This window comes from Trachurus japonicus, chromosome 13 (assembly GCF_045865225.1).
Source record: "Trachurus japonicus isolate A0001 chromosome 13, Traja_1.0".
NCBI classification, from domain to species: Eukaryota; Metazoa; Chordata; class Actinopteri; order Carangiformes; family Carangidae; genus Trachurus; species Trachurus japonicus.
Window position 1 is genome coordinate 4,164,499 of NC_140919.1, and position 26,648 is coordinate 4,191,146.

Genomic DNA, 26,648 nt, shown 5'->3' on the forward strand with positions numbered 1-26,648 from the left:
AATGTCGGAAACATTTTTCAGACTGCTTAGTCCAAGTTAGTGCAGTGTAGCATTTTATTTTATTTTTTACAAATAGCGTTTTTAGTTGTTGTTGTTGTTTTGTTTGTTTTATCACAGACTCAGACAAAGAATTCATGATTTCTCATACCTCATAGCACAAATATTTATTTAAAAAAACAAAACATAAATGTGTAGTGACTGTGAGACTGCTTTGTTTGACTGTAACCCTGCATTCTGAAAAGCCCTGGCTTTAATCAAATATTCCTGTTTGAGTATCACAGTGTTAACATGTGACTACAGGTTGCTGAGGCATTTGTTTTGTGGGTCATGTAGCCTATAATTTTCTTCTTACCTTGTGTCTTTCAAAAGTTTCAAAAAATTTGTATCTTTCCTCTAGCCCAGCAAGATTATATTGTGATGTCTTTGTTCACAATAGGTAGTTAGAAGAATGAACCAGGTGCTACATCCCCTGATGTGCATGACTGACCACCCTGGCCTGGAGCCCAACTGCCTCAATCCATATACACTCCAAAATATGTACAACATATATCGAGCAGACTATGGGCCTCTGAGGAGGAGAAGCGAGGAAGAGTAAGTTCTATCTTCTATCTTTAGCAATATATTTTTTAATAAATCTTGTTACTAACGTAATGCAAACCAACATAACACTTCTGCTATGCAATAAACTCTTTGAAACCTATCCACTTACCAATGCTGCTGTTGGTTTGGTACATTTAATTGAAAGGCAGCTACATTTTTCAGATTGGTTGACAGTACAGGTCATTGCAACGGCAGCTTAGTGAATGTAAAAATCTACATATTATGCGAAACCTGTGGAGCTAGCTCAGGCAGATGACTTAAGCTGTGCCCATCCTGAACTACAGCTAAAAACAAATCAAACCACAAGACACAAACATACACAAAAACAATGAATGAGGGAAATTTCACAAACTATATTTTGTTCTGTAATAAATCTGTAATTCTGTAATGTGCTTTTATGCAGGCGGTTCCGTTATGTGGCCTACAGAAGCTTCGTCAGTTGGTGTTGGGGATATTTGGGAAGACGCATCAGGGTGGTGATTCCGTCGTGTGTGGTTGGCCGGATACGCCAGGAGTTTGCTGATCCCTCTGGGCGATATGTTGGTTTCCGGCCATCCCTTGGCTGAACCGGGATTTATGTTCGGCGATGACCTCTTCCTTTGAGGGCCTCTCAAACTGCGCAGCCAGGTCCTCCGGCACCGTGATCAGTTGCATTTCCTCGACATATGGGGAGGGATCTTCAAACACCTCCTCGAACACCAGAGCCATGAGGTCCTGCACATAATCTAAAAGAACAACAAAACAACAAATTAATTTGTATATAAAACACGCATATTTTTGGAAATGTACAAGTATTTGTTTGTTTTGTTATTTATTTCCATGTCTTTTATCGTGTAACTGAATATATTTTTTAAACTAACTGAATGTTGCCTTGGTCTTGACAGGCTTAACTGTTGCTTTTCCTCTTTTAGACTTAGGAAAAGTCAGTCTGTACATGGGTTGTCCTTCAGCTGTTCTGGCCTGTTCTCGCTCGGCATTCTCATTAAAATGCATTGCAGACAGATATAGCCTACAATGAAATTTACAGAAGTTATTGATTTCCAAAAACTGTTGAGAGACAATCATGATACTAAACTTAGGCATGTCACAGATTTGTGTAAAATACAAGAGATCCTACAGTAAATGTGTTTGTTCTAGGAGTTATTACCTGCAGAGCATTCCAATGAAGGGATAAACTACATTCTTTGGAGCGAAGCGTAGAATTACGCTGTGAAATGCCTCCAAAGACGATGTTTGGAAGGTGTGGCTCAACTTCTCAACATCTCCAAGGACCCTTTTACTCATCAGCAGCTTTTCTGCTTTGTAAAGTGCCATTGAACCTGACACAGCAGAGAGACAAAGTAGAGTGTGTGCAGCGTGTAAGTACAACAGTTTGTAAAAACAATTATGACAGTGGTTGAGATTATAACAAAATAATAACCTGGTTTAAACCACTTGCTGGGGTCTCTGGTGATCTGATCAGGATGAGCACACTTTGGGAAGAGGGGGTCTTCATGTGTATGCACATTCTGGATGTGGTTTGCCAAGGACTTCCATTTTGCCACCTTCTCAGGCCCAGTCTCTGAGGATGTTGCTGTCCAGTAGATGTGGTTCTTGATGGAAGGCAACCACTTTGCCACCACCTGGCAGTCTTTATTTTTAGCAAGGCCAGACAGTTTTTTGGACAAACCTAAGAAGGGGGTCATGTGGAAAAGATTTGAAACATATGAGTTTGCAGAATGTGTGTAACATTAATTTTAGTAATACTAATGAGTACAGTTTTTACCCTTCTCAAAGTGCCACACATCATAGTACTGAGTGATGTTTTGTTCCCTCAAGTACTTCTGGACCTGGGTGTGGCGGTCAGTGACAATGTAGGCCACCTCCACATTGTTGGACTCAAGAAGATGAAGTGCTCTTTTTAGGCCTTCCTTGTCCATATGGACGCTGCCACCAACTTCATTACTCTGTAGCAAAGAAGGGATACATGTATAAGAATGCATCCTATTAACATTAATGACTCATTAACATTATGTTCAAAGAAGAGATTTACTGTACCTGCACCAGCTGAATATCTATTATTTGGTTGCGTTCCAGACTCACAAGGGTGTAACTTCCAAATTTGGCTGAGTGACCTAATACAGAATAAGATAGATAGAAAGAGAATACTTTATTCATCCCTAGCAGGGAAATTCAAGTTAGTCCAGTAGCTCACACAACAATGACACAAAAAAGATGAACACAAAAAACATTTTTAACAAGTGTTATATAAAAAATAAAAAAGAATACATGTTAATGGCCATATTATATTTTACATAAAAATAAATATCTATAGGCTTACTGTTTGTTGTAAATTACAATGTTTTGACATGATAAAAGTAGTTATGTGATTCTGTCAGGTTTCATTTCCTACCTGGTGAGTCTGCCCTCATGTCTCCACCCAGTGCCAGCTTGCCTTGTAGTTTTAAGTTTTGGAGTATGATGTCTTGATCTTGCTTCCACTTGTGGTTTATAGCAGGTTCCAGATATGTCCTTGCATGTCTTCTGAAGGTGTCATATTTGAAAAGCTGCATATTGATGGCCTTGCAGATCTGAAAATAAAACAGAGTTGATATTGACATTCTTGTTTTGGGGATTTATGGACCAGAGAGAGGAAGTCGTCTCATACAAAATTTTAAATGTTCATACTACCTTTTCAAATTGAAAGAAGGATGCCCCAGTGAAGTAGACACCTGCAGACACCTCCAAGTTACCAACTGGTGTGCTCCCCTTCACTGGCTGACTCTGCCATTTTCGTGTGTACTGGCAGTTGGGGCAGTGTTGATGGAAGGCAACATAGGTGCCTATTTTACGTTGCTGCAGATCACACTTCCATTTACACAATGGGCAGGTTTCAAAAAGCTCTCTGAGACAGCTCTCGAAGACAATGAATTTAGGCTGGTGATGTACAGCAGATTCTGTCTCACTGTATGTAAAGAAAAAAAATCAGTTCTCATTCAACGCAACACACGCAACACAAAACACTATACATTGTAGGAAATTTCAGTAAAGCCTCTTTCAGACATGATGTGCTTCACAGACTCAAACTGTGATTTTACCTCATTTTAGATGTGCCTGACAAAGACTCCCCAGGCTGGTATGTGGAGTCGAGTGTCTGTTGCATTTCTGATAGACTGTCCTCTGCTGTCTCTTCTTCTTCATCGTCCTCCTAACCCTAACCCTCCAGAAACTCCAAGCGAGGCCTCTTTGCAGGTCTGCTCCAAGATAAATCATCAGACTTTTTTACAGGGGTAGATGTTAGCTGCATCCATGGGGGGTGGGAGTCTGTTTCTGTGGCCCTACTAAAAGAGGACACAGTGGCCTGGGTACCTGATAGAACACAGACCCAACAACAGTTAGTAGTTGTATACAAGTTAATTCAACAGTAGCAATCTGCCAATATTATGATGTTATTATGTTTTTGTATGTTACTAACATTGCTCATACATTTAACAACAAAAAACATTTTTCTTTAGTTCCCACCAAACATACCTTTACTTCTCACGTGATGTTTTAATGTTCCATAAGCCAACTGAGTGGCTACGGATCTGTGTCCTGTGAGACCTGACAGATTACACTGGGTGCCTATGGATGCCATGCTGGTGAGTGTCTGGGTAGAGATGCTGACTTTCCCTACAGGCACATGTGTGCAAACACTGGCAGAGGTAGCCTGTTATGGTGAAAAGTAACATTAGTCTTAAGTAATAGAGACAATTCATATTCATGTAACACTACAAACATGTGTTCCTATACAAAATAAAACATCTAACGGTAAAGTGATATTGTACTGTTAATGTGGCACCCTGGATGTTTTAGTGGTATTATTTATGTTATTAATTGGGCCACCCCCCTTAATTTTTCTGATTACTCTTATTGCTTGTGTAGACACACCTGATTTCAGACTGAACTAGAGTAGTTGCTTATTTACGACAATAGATGGCAGTAGCAACCCGGTAGAGTGACGGTTGTAGGCATGGATGTATTAGGTTGTAGGTAACAGATGTGCTCGGATTCACGCCAGATCGGCTCGGGAGGGAGTGCTGTTGTACTGTATATCAGCACGGGTGTGATTCGGTCGTAGGCACGAGGCCGCAGGCTGTAGCCATGGATGAAGATATTGATATAACTACATAGTTGTAGCTTGGAAAGTACTTTGAGAAGACACGGAAGTGTCTGTCCCAGGGGGAGTTTGTCTGTGTCTGTGTGTGTTTGTGCAGGTTCCCGAGCCGATCTCGCAGCCTGAGCACACCCGGTAACCGGCTTGTCCCGTTGTCATGGCGACCACTGTTGTCCAGAGGACGTCCGGTCAAAGTCGCTACAGTTTAACAGGCTACTCGTTACAACTTCACCAGTGTGCTTATCTGCCTGTGTTGTATTAACAGGTTGCATCAAAATAAATAAACCCCATCACACGTGAAACAACAGCAATTTATGTTTATCAGAAAACGTTTTATGGCCACTTGTTAGTGCTAATGATGTGTCGCTAACTTGGTAGCTTAACGTCCGTCAGTTAGACATACATTCCATAACGTTAATATCAGGGTAACGTATATTAACAGATTTGTATCTGTTTATTATCACTTACTGCTTGTGGCTCCGAGCCTCCGTTGACGCCTTTAATTGACGGGACAGATCCATGTTTCAGAATCAGCTGTTTCGCAAACCCGGCGTCATACTGACCCTTGTTGAGAAAGCTGTCAGCGCTGAAGTGACGATCACAAACCACGACATTTGGCTGAGGCCGTTGGTCAACAAAAACAAATCCTTCCCAGAGCTTTCTACTTTCGTTGTCTTTGGGCAAGGAAAACAGCTGTGAATGTCCTTCACAACCCAAAAAACAATAACGGACTGTTCGGCGAGACATCCTTTTTCTTTTTTCAAAATTTCTTTGAAGAAGCAGGGAGAGATGCCGGCTGGGGGCGGGTGTCGTGGGTTTGTTTTGGTCAGAACCTGGTCAGAACCCTGGCAGTTCGGACATTAGTCCTGATTGGACGGTAAAACCTTACGTCAGGTTTTGCACAAATCTCGCGGAGATATCGTTACCAAGGGTACAGGGAGACTGAAGAGCAGGTGAAATCTCGTTGGGGGATTACAGCAGGACCCCTACAGCTCATGTTGTGCAACTTCACAGAGGTTCAGCATAGACATATGGCATTATAACATTGTACACATGATCTGAAACAGGGAACAGCATAATATGTCTCCTTTAAAAACAAACAATAACATTTTAAAATCAATTCTAAAATGGACTGGGAGACAGTGAAGGGAAGTGAGGATCGGGGTGATGTGATCATGTTTTCTGGCGCCTGTGAAAAGGCGAACAGCAGCATTTTGGACCAACTGTAAGCATGCCAGGGAAGCCTGCTTTACGCCGAGATAAAGTGCATTGCAGTCGTCCAAACATGTAGAAATAAAAGCATGAATCACTTGCTCAAAATCACTAGAACAGATTTAATCTTGGATAAAAGCCTCAGGTGATAAAAACTGGTTTTGACAACAGAGTTGATCTGTTGGTCCAGTTTAAAATCACTGTAAAGCTTTACTCCAAGATTAGAAACTGTGGGTTTAAAATAAGGTAGAAGGGGGTCCAGGTCCTTGAGAGGGGCATCATGGGTTCCTTTGGGATCTAAAATCATTATTTCAGTTGTTGTTTGGTTAAAAAGCTGTGGGCCATCCAGGCTTTTATGTCCCTGTGACAGTGAGACAGTCTACCTTCAGGCAGACTGAGTATAGACTAAGTAGTATGACCACAGCTCTAAAAGACAGAAGGGCTCCAACTTCCTCCACCTGCTCCTCCACTGCAGCACAGACGGACAACGATGGAAACTCAGGGCCGACAATCAGTTGATCCCCCACAGATTCTTCCGCCAGTGCTCTCCTGAAGGAACCAGGAAGTGCACCGACCACTTCTTCCTAAAGCCTCTCCATCAGTCGGAGGAATTTGAAGCCGGTCTCCTGGGTTACCATGGCAGCTGCCTTCCCCCGTCCCCTAGACCTTAGAGCGGCTGATTCTGTGAGTCCAGCTCTGATGAGAGTTCTCCTTCCACTGGTAGAACAGAGCATCCTGCAGTGGATCAATGGCTCCTCCCCTACACTTCCACAGACCTGGGAGCAGTCCCTCCCCACTTTTAGAGCTGTTCTCCAAGCACGGAGCACAGACTGAGAAAAGGTTGAGGTGGTGAAGTCGGTTCCAGGTGGTTCCAGGTGGTTCCAGGAGAAACAGGTGTTTATCATATTGCAGACTCATAACTTTACGGAGCAACACTGATGCTGTTTCACTCCATAGCTGCTGCTTATGATATAACAAGCGCCTCACAGTCTGAAGGCCAAAAGCTGTGACAGGACTGTGAAGGTGGATCAGGCCCCAACCACCTTCCACCACAAGAAGTTCACCAGCCTCTTCTGCACCTCCCTCAGAAGACTGTCTGGAGACTCTACCACTGTAAACCGCTGCCAGAGCATCGAGGCAATCAAGGTATTGTGGTGAGACTTGGTGGGAGGTGGAGCAAGGGCTCCTTAATTACTGATCTCATGCAGGTGTGGCGGAGAGGGGACAGAGAGGAGCAGTGAAGAGACTCACAGATGCAGCAGGTGGGGGTTGGAGCAACAGTCACGGCAGCACGGCACTCTGTCAGGAGGGTCTGGGGTAGGGTGTCGTTCGCAGTGATTTAGAGCTGCCGGTGATGAAGACAGGTAGCCAGGGGAGTTAGCCCCATAGACTAGGAGGGGAGGCTGAGTGCCTCCTGTAGCCAGACTGAGGCCTAGTCCATACGAGCCCGGGTATTTTTGAAACCGTGAACATATGTTCCCGGTTGTATGTCCTGTCCACACGCAACCGTGCTTTTGGAACCTGAAACCATGGTTTTTTGAAACCGGGGTCCAGGGTGGGGTTTTGGGCCGGGGTTGGTTTCACCGGGTGCGTGTGGACACTGCAACCGTGATTGTTTTTCTCGTTTACGTCATAGCTGCACACGTGCTGATGTAAACACTGCCAGCTGCAGAGGTTGTTTGCAGGAGTTGACGTGAGCTCGCAAAAATGGAGGTGACAAAGTGGATTTTTATCACTTTTTTTAAATTTATTTTTTTACATCATCTAAATGCTATTTGTATAGTTTTTCGATGAGAAAAATATAACGAAACGGTCGTCAGGACGATCCTCTTGTCAGCTCCAAACTCACCCTCAATCACAGACCACAGCTGGTTTTCCACACAGCATCATTTACAGTAACAAGTGACGCTACAGATCAGCTGTTTTTAAAATGACAGAACTACTACAGTAGCGCCGCAGTTTCTTATTCCCCACCTTGTTTGTTTGAGAGTTTTTCGGGATGATTTTCATGAATGAACAGGCAATAGCCTATGTCACTGTCAGACCGGGTACGACGGGAGGGGGGGGGGTCATGTAGTGATAAAAAGAGCCTATGCGGAGATGAACGGAACGAGCCAAAAGCCGAAAATGTATACGTGACGTCCGCGGTCGATATAAAGTGGATATGATGTTTCATTCATACATGTTTTGACAGACAACACAACAGTGATAAAGAGTTGCGCCGCACCGACAGTCATGTGGCTCAGCAGCCAGGTGACGCACACAGCACAACAACACAGCACACAACAACACAGCACAAGAGTCAAGACACAGCGCAGCAACATGTGCAGGCTGCTGCAGCAGTGCACGTCAAAGGGACACCGCCGAAAATAAAATAAATAGGCTACACATTTTTATTAAATTAATTAATATTTAATTGTTGGACTTGGAGTCTGTGAAATAAAGCTATAACACGTAGTTTTGAAATGGTTTTTGCACATGTTTACATCCATAAAATGACCAAAAATAAAAAAAAAAATTTCTTGATAACGAATTATTTAAACAGCATTTGTATAGAAATGATTCCGTCCCAAGCCTTTTGATCCAAGCGGTTTCCACTGTATTTTGATTGGTTAAAACAGCCTTCCACACGTGCATTGCGTCACTTGGTAGCGGATTTCACGGTTGCGTGTGTACGGAGTGTTTTTATTACACCACTGGTGTGGACGCGAAGCAAAACTCCGGTTTCAAAAATACCCGGGCTCGTATGGACAAGGCCTTAGGGTCCACCTTAGAGAGTGCTGGGCTGCCACAGCTCCCTGTGTAACACTGACTCTGCTTGCTGCTTCTGCTGCAGCACTGACTCTGCTGCCCGCTGTGCTTGCTGCAACACTGAATCCAGTTCCTGTCTTCGCCGTCCAGCGAAGCCGTTGCCCCGGGGAGTTGGACGGCGACACAAACTCAGACCGGGCGAGTGTCTCGCCTAGTGGGCGAGTTAAGTAACATTACACTTACACCACACATGTCCATTTTATATTGTGTGTAATGTGTTGTCTTATTATTGTATGATTTTAATAGTGTGAGGGAGAAGTTCTTGGGGGTAGTGGCAAGCTGTGGGCGGGACATTTTATGGTTCTCTTTGGTGTGTGTTATATTGCAGTGCCTTAAGAGGGTGTAGCATGCCTTTTGCCTTATGCTAAAAGTTTAGCCGTGTGTAGTGATTCTTCAACTTAGCGTGCCGTGTTCCCAGGTGTGCCTTAAAGCAGTGACTAGCCCTGTGTGTAGTGGTTCTTCAATTTGTGTGCTGAGATTCAACTTAAAGGGAGCCTATGTGTTTCCCCCCCGACTGTCATCCTTACCTTGCCGCAGCTCTCCGCTCCTTTTTATGATAGATAGATAGATAGATAGACTTTATTATTAGACTCAAGGTCCATTAAAAAAAAAAAAAAAACACACATACAAATTTAAAAGAGATAGTCATACCAGTGTTTCCACATGGCTGACTGGTACCTCACAGCACTGAGTCCAGGATTGATCAACAGCATTAAGACAGAATTTTGTGTGTCATTCAGTCGACAGATGAATTTATACATCAATTTCCGCAACAGAGCATGAAAAGTATTTACACACACTTGACAGAATAACTCACTCGCACTGCACCACCTGGGTTTTCCCATCAAAATTCGTAGGCAATCGTTATAGGCAACCTGAAGTTTGCGAATGCTTGCCTTTTTGAACTTAACCCACAAGGGGGCAGTGTAAAGGGGGGTACAGTATGCTCTGAAGAGACTAATTTTAACATCATTAGAACACCAGAAAAATTTACGTTTCAGCACATTGGCTTTTGTATATAAAATACGCCGTTGCCTGTACATATACTCATCATCACACAAATCATCAGTGATGATGTGTCCCAAATACTTAGCAGTATGACAAAAAGGTAACACATTCCCTGACAAATGAAATAATGGGAACACCAGTTCCTTATCACCTTTAGTTTGACAGATCATAACAGAGCTCTTTTTGGCATTATAACTAACATTAAATTCTACTCCATATTCTGAACATATGTTGAGCAGCTCAACATTGAACATTGAATAAAATGTGTAAATTTAACATCGAAAGTGTAACTGTATCAGAGGTGGAACATCTAATCAAAAAATGTAAGGATAAACCCGCTGGCATAGATTATCTGGATATTAAATTTCTAAAATTGGTATCTAATGTTATTGCTGTCCCTGTTTGCCATATTATAAATTTAAGTATTAGAAAAGGTGTCTGTCCACAGGCATGGAAAATAGCAAAAGTTGTTCCTTTGTCCAAGAACCCAGCTGTACCTTTCTGTGGTTCCAATAGCCGCCCTATTAGCTTGTTGCCAGCGTTAGGAAAGATTATGGAGAGAATTATTTTTGATCAAATTCAAACATATTTTGAAGTGAATAACTTAAATACAGGAAATCAGCACGCCTATAAATCAGGTCATTCCACATGCACTGCTCTGACACAGATGGTTGATGACTGGCAGAGGGAGTTAGATAATAAAAATGTAGTTGGTGCAGTGTTGCTTGATTTGAGTTCAGCTTTTGATATTATTGACCACTCTCTGTTATTGGATAAGTTGAAACATTATGGATTTACAGTCACTGCATTAAAATGGATGGAAAGCTACTTAACAAGTAGGAAACAAATTATTTATTTTAATGGAAGTGCATCAAAAATGAGACATGTGACATGTGGTCTTCCCCAAGGGAGCTGTTTAGGACCATTATTATTTTCTGTATTTATTAATGAATTACCTTTTGTTTTGAAGAAGTCTAACATCGCTATTTATGCGGATGATTCAACAATTTATGCCACTGCCCCTTTAATAGGTGAACTGAACAACATATTGCAAGAGGAATTCAATTTAGTGGCTGAGTGGATCGATAATAATAAATTAATTCTCAATGTTGGCAAAACAAAATCTATATTGTTTTGCTCAAAGTATCAGTTCAAGCCTGAACTAACACTTACATTAAATATAAATAATATTTTGGTTGAACATGTATATGAGACAAATCTGTCGGGTGTAACTCTGGATCATAATTTATCGTGGTCCAAACAAATCGATACTGTAGTTGGCAAAATGGGAAGAGGAGTGTCAGTAGTGAAAAGAATTTCAAATTTTCTATCCCCAGATGTCAGGAGGCAGGTTTTGAATGCTTTGGTTTTGTCGCAACTTGATTATTGTTTAGTAATTTGGTCAAGTACTTCTGTTAAGAACTTGAGGAAATTACAAGTTGCTCAAAATAAAGCTGCACGTTGCGCTCTATTATGTTCTTATCGAACTAATGTGATCAGCATGTATGATAGTCTGGGTTGGCTACCTATAAGACATAGGTCTACCTATGCTTTGTTGAATTTTCTAAGAAATACACTTGTGACACAAGTACCAAAATTATTGTATGACAAACTACACTCCCATTTTGCCCAACGTAGTTATCGAACAAGAAGTACATCAGAAGGGAGGTTCATATTGCCGAGAGTGAGAACAGGTATATTCAGAGAACAGTTCTGTACAGAGCTATGGTTGCCTGGAACTCTACCAGTTCATATTGCTCATGAAAGTAACAAAGATCGGTTTAAATTGCTGTTAAAACAGCTTCTCTTAGAATTTAATGAAATATGATTTAATATATTGAGGTTATTAGAGGACTCGCTACAGTTGTGGTTGTACCCTTTTTCTTGGAGTGTATTTGTGTGAGTTGTTGAAGTGCATGGTCGCAGTTACTTCAGACAGTCAATGCTTATTATATGCTCCATTTGTTTTTATTTTATTTTATTTTATTTTTTATTTATTTACTTTGCGGTTGTACTTAAGGTATTGAAGTACTGAATGGAATCTGAGTAGAGAAATGATGACGTCTGTGGTGTCTGTCAAATGTCTTGTCAGATTTTTTTCTGTGGTTTGTTCATTATTAGGGAGCCTTGTTGTTTGTTTTTGTTGTGTCATGTATAAATGTGTGTTTTTCATGTGTATATGTGAATGTATGTTTCTTATGTGTTGATGTGAATGTTTATGTGTATGTTGTGTGTATGTCGGACCCCAGGAAGAATAGCCGATGCTGTGGCAGGTGCTAATGGGGATCCTAATAAAGAAAGAAAGAAAGCTCCTGAAACCCAGCACTAGAGGGAGAAATGATTGCCAGATCATCCGCATACATAAGATGATTAACAATGGTATTTCCTATCACACATCCTGTTTTACATCTTCTCAACTGGTCTGATAGATCATCCATATAAACATTAAACAGGCAAGGTGACAGTAGCCCACCCTGACGGACTCCGTTACTCACCCCAAATAGAGCAGACTACATTGCCCCATTTTATTTGCAGGACACTGTCAGGCACGCCCCTCTGACTCAATTTTAAAAACAATTTATGATGGTTTATACGATCAAATGCCTTGGATGCATCTATAAAACCAATTAAAACTGAAGAAATCTGTCTTTTATATCTATCAGCAATTTACTTTAAAGCATAAATACATAAATCAGCATAAATACATATGAATGACATATGAATTACTCTTGCTGTTAATAAAGATTGTCCTTTTTGTACGCCACTCTCTCCACGGTGTGTTTGTTCAAGGTTCTGACATTCCTGGCATTCGTTGCCAAAGGTAAAATCCACTTATATTACAGAATTAACAACTAAAGCCCTCCCCCTATAAGACAGCTGAGGCTGGATCCAAGTCCACCTAGACAACCGGGCACTGACCTTCTCCACTCCACCCTCCCAGTTTTTACTAATAAAACCCTCACTGCCCAGGAAAACACCTAGGAACTTCATCCCCTCTGTGTTGCACTGAAGCCCAGCTGCTAATGTTGGCTTCTCTCTGTTAAGCCGTTTTTCCACTAAAATTAGCGGGTCGAAGCGGGTTTTTTAAACGCGGGTCGACCCGTTAACAATCGGCATTTGGCCCCGTTCCCATTGACCAAAATGAGCCGAGTCTGCCCCCCGCTGGGGGATCAGAGCATGAACCAGTCGCCCGGCTCTCATCCGCGGTGCAAGAGACACACACAGTCATGCCACAGCCGCCCGCCGCAGAGTGTCCGTCCGCCGAGGCAGACTCTCTGGCTGGCTGACCTGGAGCACCAGGACTGCGGAGGACAGCCAGTCTGCCGCGGCCATATGACGGACGTCCGCGACACAACACGTCAGTTAAACAGACTGTCGCTTCTTTTCTTTTTTTCAATCGATTTTGGTCAGTGTTGTTTGATCTTTTGATCCCAGTCTGGCATGAGAGCAGAGCGGAGCAGAGCTTTGTTTTGGTACGTGATATGAGACGCGACCGGGGCGACGACGTGGCGTCACATAACGCTTAGCGTCATCACGTAAATTAGCGGGTTGACGCGGGTCTGGCGTTCCCACTGCAAGCCGATCGGAGCCGAGCCGATTAAAGGCGATTTTAACCCGCGTCGCTTGCCGAGTGCGCCTTTCCCACTGCCACCAAAAGCTGATTGTTAGCGGGTTTAAACTGGTTTTTTGACCAGTAGGAAAGGGGTATTATTCCACTCAGCTAGAAGTAAAGCCTCAGACTTGGACCAGTTCACCTTTGAGGAAGAGGCTTGTTCATATAGAGCCAACTTTTCCTCAAGAAGTTTCACATCATTCTGACTTGTTAGAAAGACTGTAACGTCATCAGCAGAGGCCGACAAAGTCAGCACTACTTTCAGAGAAGGTTAGCCCTGACAGACCCTGATAGTTGGTCATTAGTTTGTTTCCATCCTGCTTCAATCTGACTGTGCACAAAGCCACTTCACCCAGTGTCTGTACTGGACCTTTACTGAAGCTCTAATGGGCCTGAATGGGATCAGGTCCCTGCAGCAGGATCCCAGGCCTGATGGAGAGACTGGAACCAGAACTAACAGCAGGAGGCTGAGATGTTTTGGTTTTGTTGCAGAAAGATTCAACACTTCATGGACACACTTTTAAATGAAGTTTAATATATTTCAAGCCTTTGAAGTGGTTTCATTTCAACATAGACAGAATCAGTAGCAGTCTCAGTGAAATGCATCCAGGACGTACTCAGTCAGAATCAACTCTTCTCTGAATATGTATCTGTGCATCTCTGGAGAAGAGTTTTCTACCTTTTTTATTCCCTTCAAACAGCGGCAGGTCTTTCTCTTTGAACCTCGCTGCCCACCGTCCGTCAGCCTGAAATCCTAAAAGCCGCTGCCTGAGTCACAACTCTCAGACTCAAGAGGAGGCCCAACAAACTGCCTTTTTATGAACCGTTTCACATCTGAGCCGTGAAACAACCGTGAGTCCGGGGCAAAGACAACACGACTGAAGTCTGCAGCTGGACTCTAATCTCCCTGAGTAATGCAGATCAAGGAGTCCACGGTTCTGAGCATCTGAAGTTGGGTCTGATAAAGCCTGAAGATCTGGACTCTCTGGTCAGTGGAGCTCCTCCCAGCATCACAAGTAGCTGAGCAGGATGGGAAAGTAGGAACCTGGAGTTTTCCATGGTTTGATAGTTCTCTCTCTGATAGAACAGGAAACAAAGATTTGATGTGAGTTGTAATCACTTGGTGACCTCCAATATTCAAAAGGTGACATTTCTAAAAGGAGTTCATGATTCTCCTTGTATCCTCCTGCTTTCTGTCTGGACTTCCATTTAGTTGTGGTTGTGTTTTCCACATATGGTCTTGTTGCCAGACCGGGGCGAGTTAAGTTACAACACTTATCTCAGCAGCTCTTCTACCACAGCTGGATCTCAGCTCACTGTTTATTCATGGTGTCAGAGTTCACCTGTCCATACAGGTGTAATACGTAAGGGATAATGCCCGACGAAATTGAGGCGCTTCGCGTCAGACGGTTCACGCCCCCGCAAATTCCATTAATATCTGATAATCGGACACCTTGAAGGGCATTATCCCGCTTATACCATGGTCACTTATGAGATAAATGCATAGTAAATCAATTACTTATAACTTAATGTTGTTTTTACCGTTAAAATTATACGTCTTTAAGCGGCTGAGCGGACTATTTAATAACTCTCATCTGCGATATAAGAAAAAAAAAAAAAGAGGGACCCGCTGTGACCGCAGCGTACAGCCAGTGGGCTCTATTTTCCTGCCGCAGCCGGAGCAGTGGTATTTTCCTCCAGTGCAACAAGGTGCGCAGCGGATTTGATAAATTGGCAGACTGCTGTGCGCTGAGATGGGAGTGGTCACGCAGCAGGGGGAGGTGTCGACAGATTCACCGTGGCACAGTGACAATTTGTTACAGATAGACCGCGCGGAGAGTGCGCCGAAAGCTCGCCAGCTCCAACCTGGTCTACTCTCAGCGCAAGGCGAAGCGCAGCCAGCGCAGTGGCAATTTGACTGCCCAGCGCGCAGTGCAGACACGTCACCAAGACCCCACAGGCAGATTTCCACAGTTCCAGGCACATTTAAATGCAATTAATAATCACAATAACCCCTGAATCAGCACATATATCTATATCGATTGTCCCGTCACACTGATGGCAGATCAAAGGCTTGCGTAATGGAAACTCAGCCTGACTGAATTAACACAGATGAAACCAGGGAGGAACTGAGACAGCCGTGGATGTCCCAAGAGCAGGTGTCGACACTACACACTGTGCTGTTGCGATGATCCGCTATATTTATTTATTTACTTATTGATTTATTAGCGGGCGAGCGGCCGCATCGTCACGCGACCATGACAAATAAAACTGAAAACAAATAAACTATCATCTCTCACAGCAAACCACAATCAGCCTCGGCATCATAGTGAGCAGATATTCACATCTCCATCTCAGTTCAATTCTAAAGAAAAAAGAAAAAGAGAGACGCTCCGTGATGCCTCCGTTACGCACAGCTGTTTGTTTATGTTGTGATCTGTGCACACGGGTTTAAATATAGGTTACTAAATATGAGTGTCTTTATTAATGGAAAAGGTGGGTGTGTGTGTGTTTTTTTTTACTGGGCAACAGCTCTCAATCTGTCAGAGCAAACCTGGATAACATCATAACCTCCTCCCTCCCAGACTACTTTTGCATCATCAGCCCGTGAGGTCTGTTCGTGCGACCGGACACTGCCAGCTTGGACCGGACCAGAACATCAGTTTCCTCCCGTCTCACTTGCTGTGAGAGATGATAGTTTATTTGTTTTCAGTTTTATTTGTTATGGTCGCGTGACGATGCGGCCGCTCGCCCGCTAATAAATCAATAAGTAAATAAATAAATATAGCGGATCATCGTAATGGGACAGTGTGTAGTGTCAACACAGCAGCGACCCTCACAGTCCTGCTCTTGGGACATCCACGGCTGCTTTTTTGTCTAGGCCCTAAACCCAGGAGAGCTCTGAGAGTTCAGACCAGACATGGTGAAGCAGCATTTAGCTGCTATGCTGCACACAACTGGAACAAACTACCAGCAGAACTGAGATCAGCCCCAACTGTGAGCACTTTTCAATCCAGGTTAAAAACATTTCTCTTTTCATGTGCTTATAGCTGAGCTCTTTTTAAGAACTTCAAACTTTATCTATTTTTGTCTTTATTTGTCTTTTGTCTTTATGTAAACCACCACACCAATAATCTGTTTATCAAATGGAGTTTTAAAGTTTGTTGACATAGTAAAAATTATAATACTATATTATATTATATTATATTATTTCAATCAGGACAGACTATTTAAGAATGGAATAGACGGGATGTGAAACGAAAGACATTTATTGTGACAAGTAATATTTTTGGCGCTTAGGCCCCAGGGAGTAGATCAGCTTAGAAGACAAATTGATGAATGTGAAGCTTCTATCTGAAGAGGACATCCCCCGGGCCCAGACACTGGTGGTGGTAGAGATGATGCCTGCTGATATGGAAGCCTCCGGACTGAGATGGAGATGCCTGAGTCCTGATTGAGGAGGTGAAGGGGAGGAGGTGGGTTGAGGATTTCTGCGGGCTGGTTGACAGCTGAATGAGAGTAGAGAGAGAGCACTTTTAAACGAGACAGCTGAAAGCTGATTGGAGGAGGAGAGAAGGTGGCGGATTGTGATTGGATGAGGATGAGTGTTGAGGGGTGTGTTTCAGAGGGAAGTGGGAGAGAGGAAATGACTCAGTGAGCATGCGTGGGGAGATAGTCTTCCTGTCTGAATTTTCGCTAAGCTTCATTTCAATCAGGACAGACTATTTAAGAATGGAATAGACGGGATGTGAAACGAAAGACATTTGTTGTGACAAGTAATATTTTTGGCGCTTAGGCCCCAGGGAGTAGATCAGCTTAGAAGACAAATTGATGAATGTGAAGCTTCTATCTGAAGAGGACATCCCCCAAAATAAAAAGTATACCATACCTGGATCAGAGGAATCAATCTACGGGGAGAGAACAATAACAGTTAACAAGAAGAGAATATACAGACATGATTAAACCCGAAACGAGCCATGCAAATGGCTGAGCTCTGATTGAAATATGCGAAAAGACCATGCAAATGGTCGCCATGCAGATGGCTGAGCTCTGATTGAAATATGCGAAAAGACCATTCAAATGGTCGCCATGCAAATGGCTGAGCTCTGATTAAATGCTGCTGATGAAAAGCCATGCAAATGGCTGAGTTCTGATTAAATGCTGCTGATGAAAAGCCATGCAAATGGCCGCCATGCAAATGGCTGAGCTGACAGAGAAGAGCTTGCATGATGCAGGAGAATGCTAATACCACCACCAGAGATATGCATGACTTACCGAGATATCAAAGTTTCAGGTTCCTTTGAGCAGCGAGGATGGAGGCAGAGTCTGGTCGAATGTAGGAGGCATAGGCAGAAGAAGACCAGCGTCCCATTTGCTGGAGAGAAGCGGAGGAGATGCCTTGCATGGCAGCAGAGGTGGCAGCACCTATTCTAAAGGAGTGGCCTGAGTAATGCTGAGGTGAGAGATGGCACTGGAGGAGAACTTTTTGGAAGTGCTGCAGGAACCATGCTTTTGACATAGGATTATTGCTTGGTGTCAGGAAGAGAGGTAATGAGTTGAAAGATGATCTAAGACGCAAATATCTAAGCATAGCTCTATAGGGGCAAAAAGAGGAACCGGTGCTAGCTATAACAATGGAACAGGCTCCTTTGGCCTTGGAATGTTTAAGAGACAGGCAATAATGAGAAGGATGAAATGACAGATCTGAAAAACAAATATCTTTAACTGGGTCAAAAGTGTTAGAAGAGGAGGTGAACTCGCTAATCCGCAAGAACCCGTAGAAGGCTAACAGAAAAACGCTGATGAGAAGAGAATCAATATGAGGAGAAAACAAACCTTTACGGAGAACCGACACCATATCGTGCAGAATAGAAAGAGTGATTGGGCGTCTGTTGTCCTGTGGCTGAGGGAAACATTTAGAGATTCCCTTTAACAATAATTTAATCGATGGGTTAGAGAATAGACTGGGAAAAGAAGGATCATAGCATCTAACATTGAACTGGACACCTGCCAGCAGCCCACGAATATACTGAGGCTTAAAATGACGAACATCCGTACAATAAGTGATAAATGCACAAACAGATTTAATGAGGACAGGTTTTAGAGGCACAGAAAGTGGCAAAAGTAAACCAGGCAAAGTCATAGGTTTTTATCGTAGAAGCAGCTAACCCTTTCCTCATGTAAGCCCTAGCAGACTCTAAATAATTATTCAGAGGGGCAGCTAGAATAGGGTGAGCTCGCTCAGAGGAGGAACAGGAGTGGGGCAAGTGCAGGCATCCGGACAATGATTCCTGAACACCTGAAAGTTGAAACGAGACAGAGAGTCAGCTACGATATTGAAATGACCGGGCACGTGGCGGGCAGTGAGGATGAAATTGCGGTTAACTGCTAACCAGGTGATGCGTCTCATGAAAGGCATGATAGAGCTGCATGAGGAGCGACCTTTATTGATGATGTCAACGACCGCTTTATTATCCCAGAGAACGGAAATTCTTTTGCGTTGCCAGGAGTGACCCCACACGTGACAGGCTACTGCAATGGGGAATATCTCGTAGAGCGCGGAAGAGAAGCCCTGCTGCGACGGTTCCAGGGTGCCATTCCGAAGGGCCGCCACTCCGAACGTTTACTTTAATTTGTCGGAATGCCGACCCTTAATTATTTATGGGAAAAGGGTGCCATTACGAACCTGAAAGAAAGGGTGCCATTCCGAACCTGAAACAATCTTGAATGGTTTACGGCACGGAGTAAGCAAGCCTAATTGCAGTGGTAGCGTAGTGGTCAGAGCATCTGCTTTTGACGCGGTGGATCAGGGTTCGACTCCCGGGGGAGATACATATTAACTGCGATTTTATTGGCCTCTACCTAACCTTTTTACTAAACTTAACCAACTCCTTTCTACATTGCCTAAACCTAACCAAAGCACAGAGCAAGGACATTTATTTTCAGCAGGAGTGCCGCGGCTGCATCAGACCATGGATGTAATGCATGAGACTCGCACCTGGGTGAAACTTTGGAGGCGGAGGGGGAGGGGGAGGGGCCGGTCGGGCGCTGTCCCCGCGGCGCGTCGTGTCAAGCCGGGCAGGAAGTCAAACCATGAGAGAATCCGGTCAATTTTCAAAATAAAACACATTCGGAACGGCGGCCCCTCGGGAAGTTCGAAATGACGGACCTTCGGGAATTTTCGGACTGGCAGACCGTCGGAATGGCGGTCCTTCGGAATGGCGGTCGCCCTCCGCTGCGACAACTCTGGGGGCCAGCGTTCCGCGAACCACTGGCCCTGGAAAAACCCCCCAAAACCCACAGATGGAGCCGCATCTGTGAAAAACTGGATGGAATCGGAGGAATGCACGACGTCATCATAAAAGAAGGAAACGCCATTCCACTTTTCTAAAAGCAGAGACCAGAACTTTAGGTCGGAGCGGCAACCTTCATTTAAGACTATTTGGTCATGCAGGTTTGGCACGGAAGATGCTAAATCGAGCAGCCTGGAGATGAACGAGCGACCCTGAGGGATAACCCGCATTGCAAAGTTGAAATGGCCCAGAAGAGAAAGTAATTGTTGCTTTGAGATTGATTTTTCTGACATGAATGCCTGGCTGATTTCGCGGATTCTGGTCAGTTTCTCTTCTGGGAGTGAAGCTTTCATTTCCACAGTATCCAGCAGGATTCCGAGGAACTCGAGGGATGTTGCGGGACCGAGAGTTTTCTCCTCTGAGAGAGGCACGCCGAGCTGGCTGAACAGGCGCTTTAATTTTTCCAGCGAGGAACCCGAGCTGTTGTTAGGGGAATCGATGAGCAGGAAATCGTCCAACAGATGAAGCACTGAAGGAAGTTTGACGTTGTTGAGCAGAATCCAGCAGAGAGCCTCTGACACCGTATTAAATAAGCACGGACTACTCCTGCAGCCGAAGGTGAGTCTCACTGCAAAATAAAACTTTGACTCCCACTTGATGCCGAAAAGATGCCACTGCGACGGATGAATGGGAACGATTTTGAACGCATCTGTTATATCTGCTTTGGACAACCACGCCCCCTGCCCGGCGAGTTTAATTAATTTAATTGCGTTGTCGACTGTGGCGTAGTGAAGAGAAAACGGAACCGGGGGAATGAGACTATTAACGCTCGCAACGGGGCCTGAACGAGGAGCGGACAAATCGAAAATCAGTCTTTTCTTCCCTGAGTATTTCCTCGTGGCGATACCTACTGGACTAGTGCGAAACACAGAGAAAGGAGGGGAGTCGAAGGGGCCAATTAAGTAATTTTTATTAAGTTCTTTCCCTAGCAGCTGGGAGACGCTCTTTGGGTCTTTGAGCGCCGACTGGAGATTTTTTGCAACATAGCAAGAGTCCAGGGAAGAAACAACTCCCACTCGAAAACCCTGAGAAAGACCCGTGAGCAGGTGATTGGTGAAAACAGTGTCAGGATGAGTGGACAATTCGAGAGCCAGAGCCCTCACATTAACAGGAGTAGATGGGTGATCTTTTAATATTACTGAGAGCCGCGCCGATTCACCTGGCGAGAGCGGGCCAGGCGGGCGGGGATCAGCCGCCTGGGACACACAGACCGAGGGTGCGCATCCTTGCATGCACTGCAAACATGAAGAAATACACAATTTGGGTGGGTAAGTGCACACATTCTCATTAAAGTTGTTGCAGATGGGCTGGTTATTAAACAACTCCACCTTCCTACCGCGCTTATCGATCACAGAGCGCGGTGCGAGGTCGACATGCTGGGGAGGAGCTGGCGGCAGGAACGGTAGCTGAGGGCACAGTGAGTCGGAGTGACCAATGCTCCCGCATGTGCGGCATGAGACTGCCTGGGAGCCCCCTATCAACATGATGAGGATCTCCGAGTCCAGAACTGACCAGGTTAATTGAATGTTGGATTGGGATATGTAGAGGGCTGCCTTGCTGGAGAATGCTTTGTGGTACTGGTAAAATATGTTTCTCCCATATTTCAGATTTAGATCGCCGATCAGAGCCAAGTATGCATCTAATTCAACCCTCTTTTCTGGGAACACGGAGCAGATTACATCCCTGTATATCCCGAAAGCGACCAGGAATTCGCCTATGGACAAGTCTCTGGAGAGACGGGGATCTGCAGATTTGAAGATGGCGGTGATATTTTCTGAGGAAGAGACTCTTTTATCGCACTCCGGTGACGGCAGAATAAGGCTGACCAGATTAATATCTTTCCCTTGAAGGATCTTTTGCCTTAAGCGGGGAGAAATATTAGCAGCGTAAGGAATGTACGGCCTACCTAGCGGAGGAGCAGGGATGGCTGATGCCAATGAATGAGGCGCTGCTGCGCTGAATGCGGCAGCCAGAGGAGCGGTGCTTGGGTGAGCCAGCGAGAGCGCGGGGGCTGAAGCCCTTTCCAGAGACTGGAGGCGAGAATCGACGGCCTGGACTGACCTCACCAGAGCCTGCATGCTGGATAGCAGGACGTCGCTAACGCCCGGAGCGCCAGCAGCGGCGGCGGCGGCGGGGGAGACCTGCAGAGGAGGAGCAGCGGCGGCAGCAGCAGCGGCGGCGGCGGGGAACACCTGCAGAGGAGGAGCAGCAGCGGCAGCAGCAGCGGCAGCAGCAGCAGCGGCGGCGGCGGGGAACACCTGCAGAGGAGGCGCAGCAGCGGCAGCGGCGGCAGCAGCGGGGAAGACCTGTAGAGGAGGAGCAGCGGTGTTAGCAGCGGCAGCAGCGGGGAACACCTGCAGAGGAGGAGCAGCAGCGGCGGCAGCAGCGGCGGCAGCAGCGGGGAACACCTGCAGAGGAGGAGCAGCGGCAGCAGGAGCAGCGGCAGCAGCGGGGAAGACCTGCAGAGGAGGCGCAGCAGCGGCAGCGGCAGCGGCGGCAGCAGCGGGGAAGACCTGTAGAGGAGGAGCAGCGGCGTTAGCAGCGGCAGCAGCGGGGAAGACCTGCAGAGGAGGAGCAGCGGCAGCAGGAGCAGCGGCAGCAGCGGGGAACACCTGCAGAGGAGGAGCAGCGGCAGCAGGAGCAGCGGCAGCAGCAGCAGCAGCGGGGAACACCTGCAGAGGAGGAGCAGCAGCGGCAGCGGCGGCAGCGTTGGAAACCTGTGGGAAAAAAGCAGAGACGGCGGCCGAAGACGGTCCAGCAATGGCGCCGGGATCTGCCCGTCTGGCTGATGGCGGACGCCCTCTCTTCTTCGCCCGAGGTGCGACTGACTTCTTGGTCCTCTTCCGGCCCCGTTGAACCGGCGCGGGGTCCTCGTCGGAGACCGGAGAGGCGGCCGCGGAATCGCTAACCGCGATCAGACTTGCCAGCGATTGAAGCTGGGACAGCTGGAGACCTGGGGCTGGAGAAACTCCTTGAGACCTCAGGTGGGTTAGCAGGGACAAATACTCGGACTGAGAGGAAGCAATCCGGGCGCTCCTGCGCTGAGGAGACTGCATTGCCTCCAGCAACAGCTCGCCGCTTGGATCGAAATCCTCGGGTGGATCCGTGTCGTAATCCGACATACTCAGGCGGGCAACGAAGAAGCAACAGAGCAACAATAGAGCAAAAGCCATACAGGTATGTGCAAAACAGTGTTTCTGCGGGCTGGTTGACAGCTGAATGAGAGTAGAGAGAGAGCACTTTTAAACGAGACAGCTGAAAGCTGATTGGAGGAGGAGAGAAGGTGGCGGATTGTGATTGGATGAGGATGAGTGTTGAGGGGTGTGTTTCAGAGGGAAGTGGGAGAGAGGAAATGACTCAGTGAGCATGCGTGGGGAGATAGTCTTCCTGTCTGAATTTTCGCTAAGCTTCATATTATATACAAAGCCAAGAAAAAATTACTCCCTAATAATATTCAAAGAAAATGTTCAAGGAAAGACAGAGGAGATGTGAGCTAAGAGGGAAACTTAACTTAAAACAACCAAGAATAAATACTACATCAAAAATGCAAAAACATACTACAATTTAAAAAATAGATTAAAACATGGTATGATAGAAAGCTATAAACAGGATTGAATAATTGGGTGTTGATTGCAACTGTAATGCTGTTAATTATTTATTATTGCTGTTAATTATTTTTTTGGCTACACTTGTTAATTATTGGATACAGTAATTATTTCTTTCTATGACTCTGATTGCAACTGTAATACTGTTTAATTATCTATTTATTTTATTTTTGGCTACATTTGTTGATTATTGGATTCTTTCTATGACTCTGAAATCATGAAGAGCTCTAATGGATATAATGGAAAACTGAATGAAAGGGTAGGCTTCTATAAGCTAGATAGCTTCATGCTACAACTTTTTAATCTATTTATAAACTAGTTGAACAAATGATGGTATTATGGAAGGTTGACTGACTGTGATTGATGCCCAATGAAAATAATTTTGTGTGTAAAAAAAAATTGAATAAACTACTACAACTACTACTAAAGCACATTGAGTTGCCTTGCTATGAAATGCGCTATATAAATAAAGATGCCTTGCTTTAATGGAGCACATATTGACCAATGACAGAAAACAAGCCAGTGAGTGGACTATGAATCTCTGAGCTCAGTGACACCTACCAGTTGTTACAGTTGATGGCAGCGGAGCGGTTCAGTGCTTTCTCAGGCGTCGTGTAGTTTCACAGAGGACAAGGACCGTCACTGTCAGACTCCCATCAGACTTTATTTACATCTGCTAATGAAAAGAGGAGAAATAATCTCTGCATCAGGCTTCACACTCACAGCTCAGGATAACACACACACACACACACACACACACACACACACACACACACACACACACATTTCTAAGTATTCAGTAGTAGAAATAAACAGCAGTAAAAACACCTTCTCTCTACTCAGATTACAGTGAAATCTCACATTTTTTTGTTGTTTTATTGTGTCTCTAGAATAAAATTGATTATGTTCTTAACTTTAATGAATCTTACTGTAAACTCGAGAACTCAGAACATTTGTTATGCACAATACTGTAGACGGAGAGAGAGAGAGAGAGCGCAAAGGGCAGAGGAGCATGTTAGTAACCTACAAGTATGAACAGGCCCTCACGTCAAACAGATAGGGCAACTAAATAGTTTCACCTTGACTCAGCGGTCGTGTCGCAGTTTATTTCCTCGTGTGAAGGTAAGGTGAACAGTCTGAATGTTTTCCTCTTTAACACCTGCTGACACCTGAGTTCTCTGCCCTTCAACTGTGTTGTTGTTGTGTTGTTATAATGTTACTGTAGCTGAGTCAGAGCTGTAGCTGTAAAGTCTGGACCGACAGAACCGTGTCCGCCATGTTGTGTGGATGTTGTCGCTGGAATAAGAGCAGAAGCTGTTACTGCCTATCACTGAACAATACTGACAGTTTTCTTCATTGATGATTGATTTTCCAGTGTTGATCAATGTTCAGCTTCAGGTTCTTCACAGTAACTGAGTAGCTACATTTTGTGCAGTACAATTGTGAGGTACTTGTACTCTCCTTGAGTATTTCCTTGTTGTGCTACTTCCTGCTTGTACTGCAGCTCATGTAGCTGACAGGTGAAGCTACTGGTCACTTTCCAGCTGCAGGTTGTAGATTAAAAACACCTGATGAGCTCAGAAACACATGATTAAAGATGAAACCACAGCATGTTTGTCCTGTGACTCTGTAGGTTCCATCAGCTCACTGACTCATTAGGATGAATGAGAAGAGGAGCAGCTGGACACCGTCTCTGTGTCCTCACCATTCATGTCTGTGGTTACACACAGCAAACAATCTGGGTTATTGATTACTGGACACAAATCATCAGTATTGTTGTGAAGAATCTTTTAGAGCTGCAGTAGTTGTTCAATCAACATTTTTCAAGCAGAAATTTTCAGTTTTCAGTCTCAAAAACTGAAGATTTCCTTGTTTTCTCTGTTTGATTTGACTGTCAACTGAATATTTTTGTCTCTTTGATTGTTGCTGTGACAAAACGAGACATTTGAAGACGAGACTAAGACTGAGAGGAACTTGAACGCATCATTTGTCTGTATTTTGTGACATTTGATGGAGCAGACGATGAATGGATGGACAGAGACAATAAGTGTCAGTGGCAGCTGGAGAGCGTTTTTCTCTCTTTGAATTTCCAGTGTCTTGGCCCAGTTGTTGTGTGTGTAATAATCAGCTGTAGCTTGTTTGATCCAGTGGTTTTCTACAGGGACGCTGTCCACACAGAGACTGTGTCACATCAACTCAGTGGATCTCAGTCCTTGTGTGTGTCAGTGTGTGACAGTTGACAGGTCCTGTCACTATGCCTTCAATTGATCATGCACCCTGGCTACTTGGCCAAGGGGATGTCCCTTTGGCCAAGTGGTTAGCGCATGTAACGGATGTGCACTCACTCCACCCATAAAAAAGACGTGCTAACCAACCCGCCAAGTGGTTGTCAACCTCTTGGCGAAGCGGTTAGCATCGTCGCCTCCGGTGCGGGAAGTCGTGGGATCGACCCCCACCTAGGGCAGGCCGTGAGAAACACAACGCAGAGGGCCAGATATGCAGTGTTGGTAATAACGGCGTTAAGAGTATAGCGGCGTTACTAACGGCGTTATATTTTTCAGTAACGAGTACGTAATCTAATTAATTACTTTTCCCATCGTTACAACGCCGTTGCCGTTACTGAGAATGTGAAGTGGCGCGTTACTACAGTTCGGTTGAATGAAACGCAAGGTGGTTTGGGCCACACGTCAGCTGCCTCAGGTCAGGGCATGACGGCGAGCTAAGGTAACGTTAGCGCAGCATCCGAGACCGATCAGCTGTGTGCCAGTGCAGCCCCTGAACTGGGACACAGCTCGAGAGTCACAGCGATCACACACAAGCACCCACTCCACCCGAGCAGCAGCGGTTAGAGTCCGACAGACGGACTCCAATTATGACGCCTGAAATGGTAAACACAGCTAATCGATCGAGAAAAAAAAAATACCGCTGGAGTGAATTTACTTTCCCTCACTGAAACAGGTTCTTGAATGTAACTCGGTCAAGACGTATCCTCAAGATTTTTTTTGCAGTTCTGTTAGGTCAAGCTGCTGTAGCTGCTGACATCATGCAGCCTGATGATGATGATGGTAAAATTTACAGATAAAAACACGCGTTTTTTCATCAGCATCAGTACCTACAGAAATGACGGTTAGAGGGGAAAAGGCTTTATGCACAGCTCCACTGCTCCTGATTCCAGGTGTCTGACCATTACTGAGGTCAGAGTCACAGACACACCTGGATTAATCAGTTTGTCCAATAATGTAAGACAGGAAATAAAGGAGCTGGTTTAAGTTCAGGAAGTGCTGGAGCTGTGCATAAAGCCTATTCAATCA

The 26,648-nt window shown here is 44.8% G+C and overlaps 2 protein-coding genes across 2 annotated transcripts in view; one reads left to right on the top strand and one right to left on the bottom strand.

Moving 5' to 3' along the window:
- Positions 1-26,648, top strand: part of LOC146975290 (protein NLRC3-like) — a 79,712-nt gene that overhangs the window by 38,428 nt on the left and 14,636 nt on the right. The window lies entirely within an intron of this gene.
- On the bottom strand, positions 1,168-22,854 carry LOC146975291 (uncharacterized; the record flags this gene model as incomplete). Its single annotated transcript, XM_085794692.1, has 12 exons — positions 22,562-22,854; positions 20,892-20,967; positions 17,269-17,287; positions 16,762-16,888; positions 3,271-3,544; positions 2,993-3,170; positions 2,638-2,714; positions 2,366-2,546; positions 2,021-2,269; positions 1,748-1,919; positions 1,461-1,609; positions 1,168-1,325 (listed from the first exon to the last, which is right to left on the bottom strand). Coding segments are annotated over exons 1-12 (1,953 nt in total), but the record flags the coding sequence as incomplete, so codon positions are not given.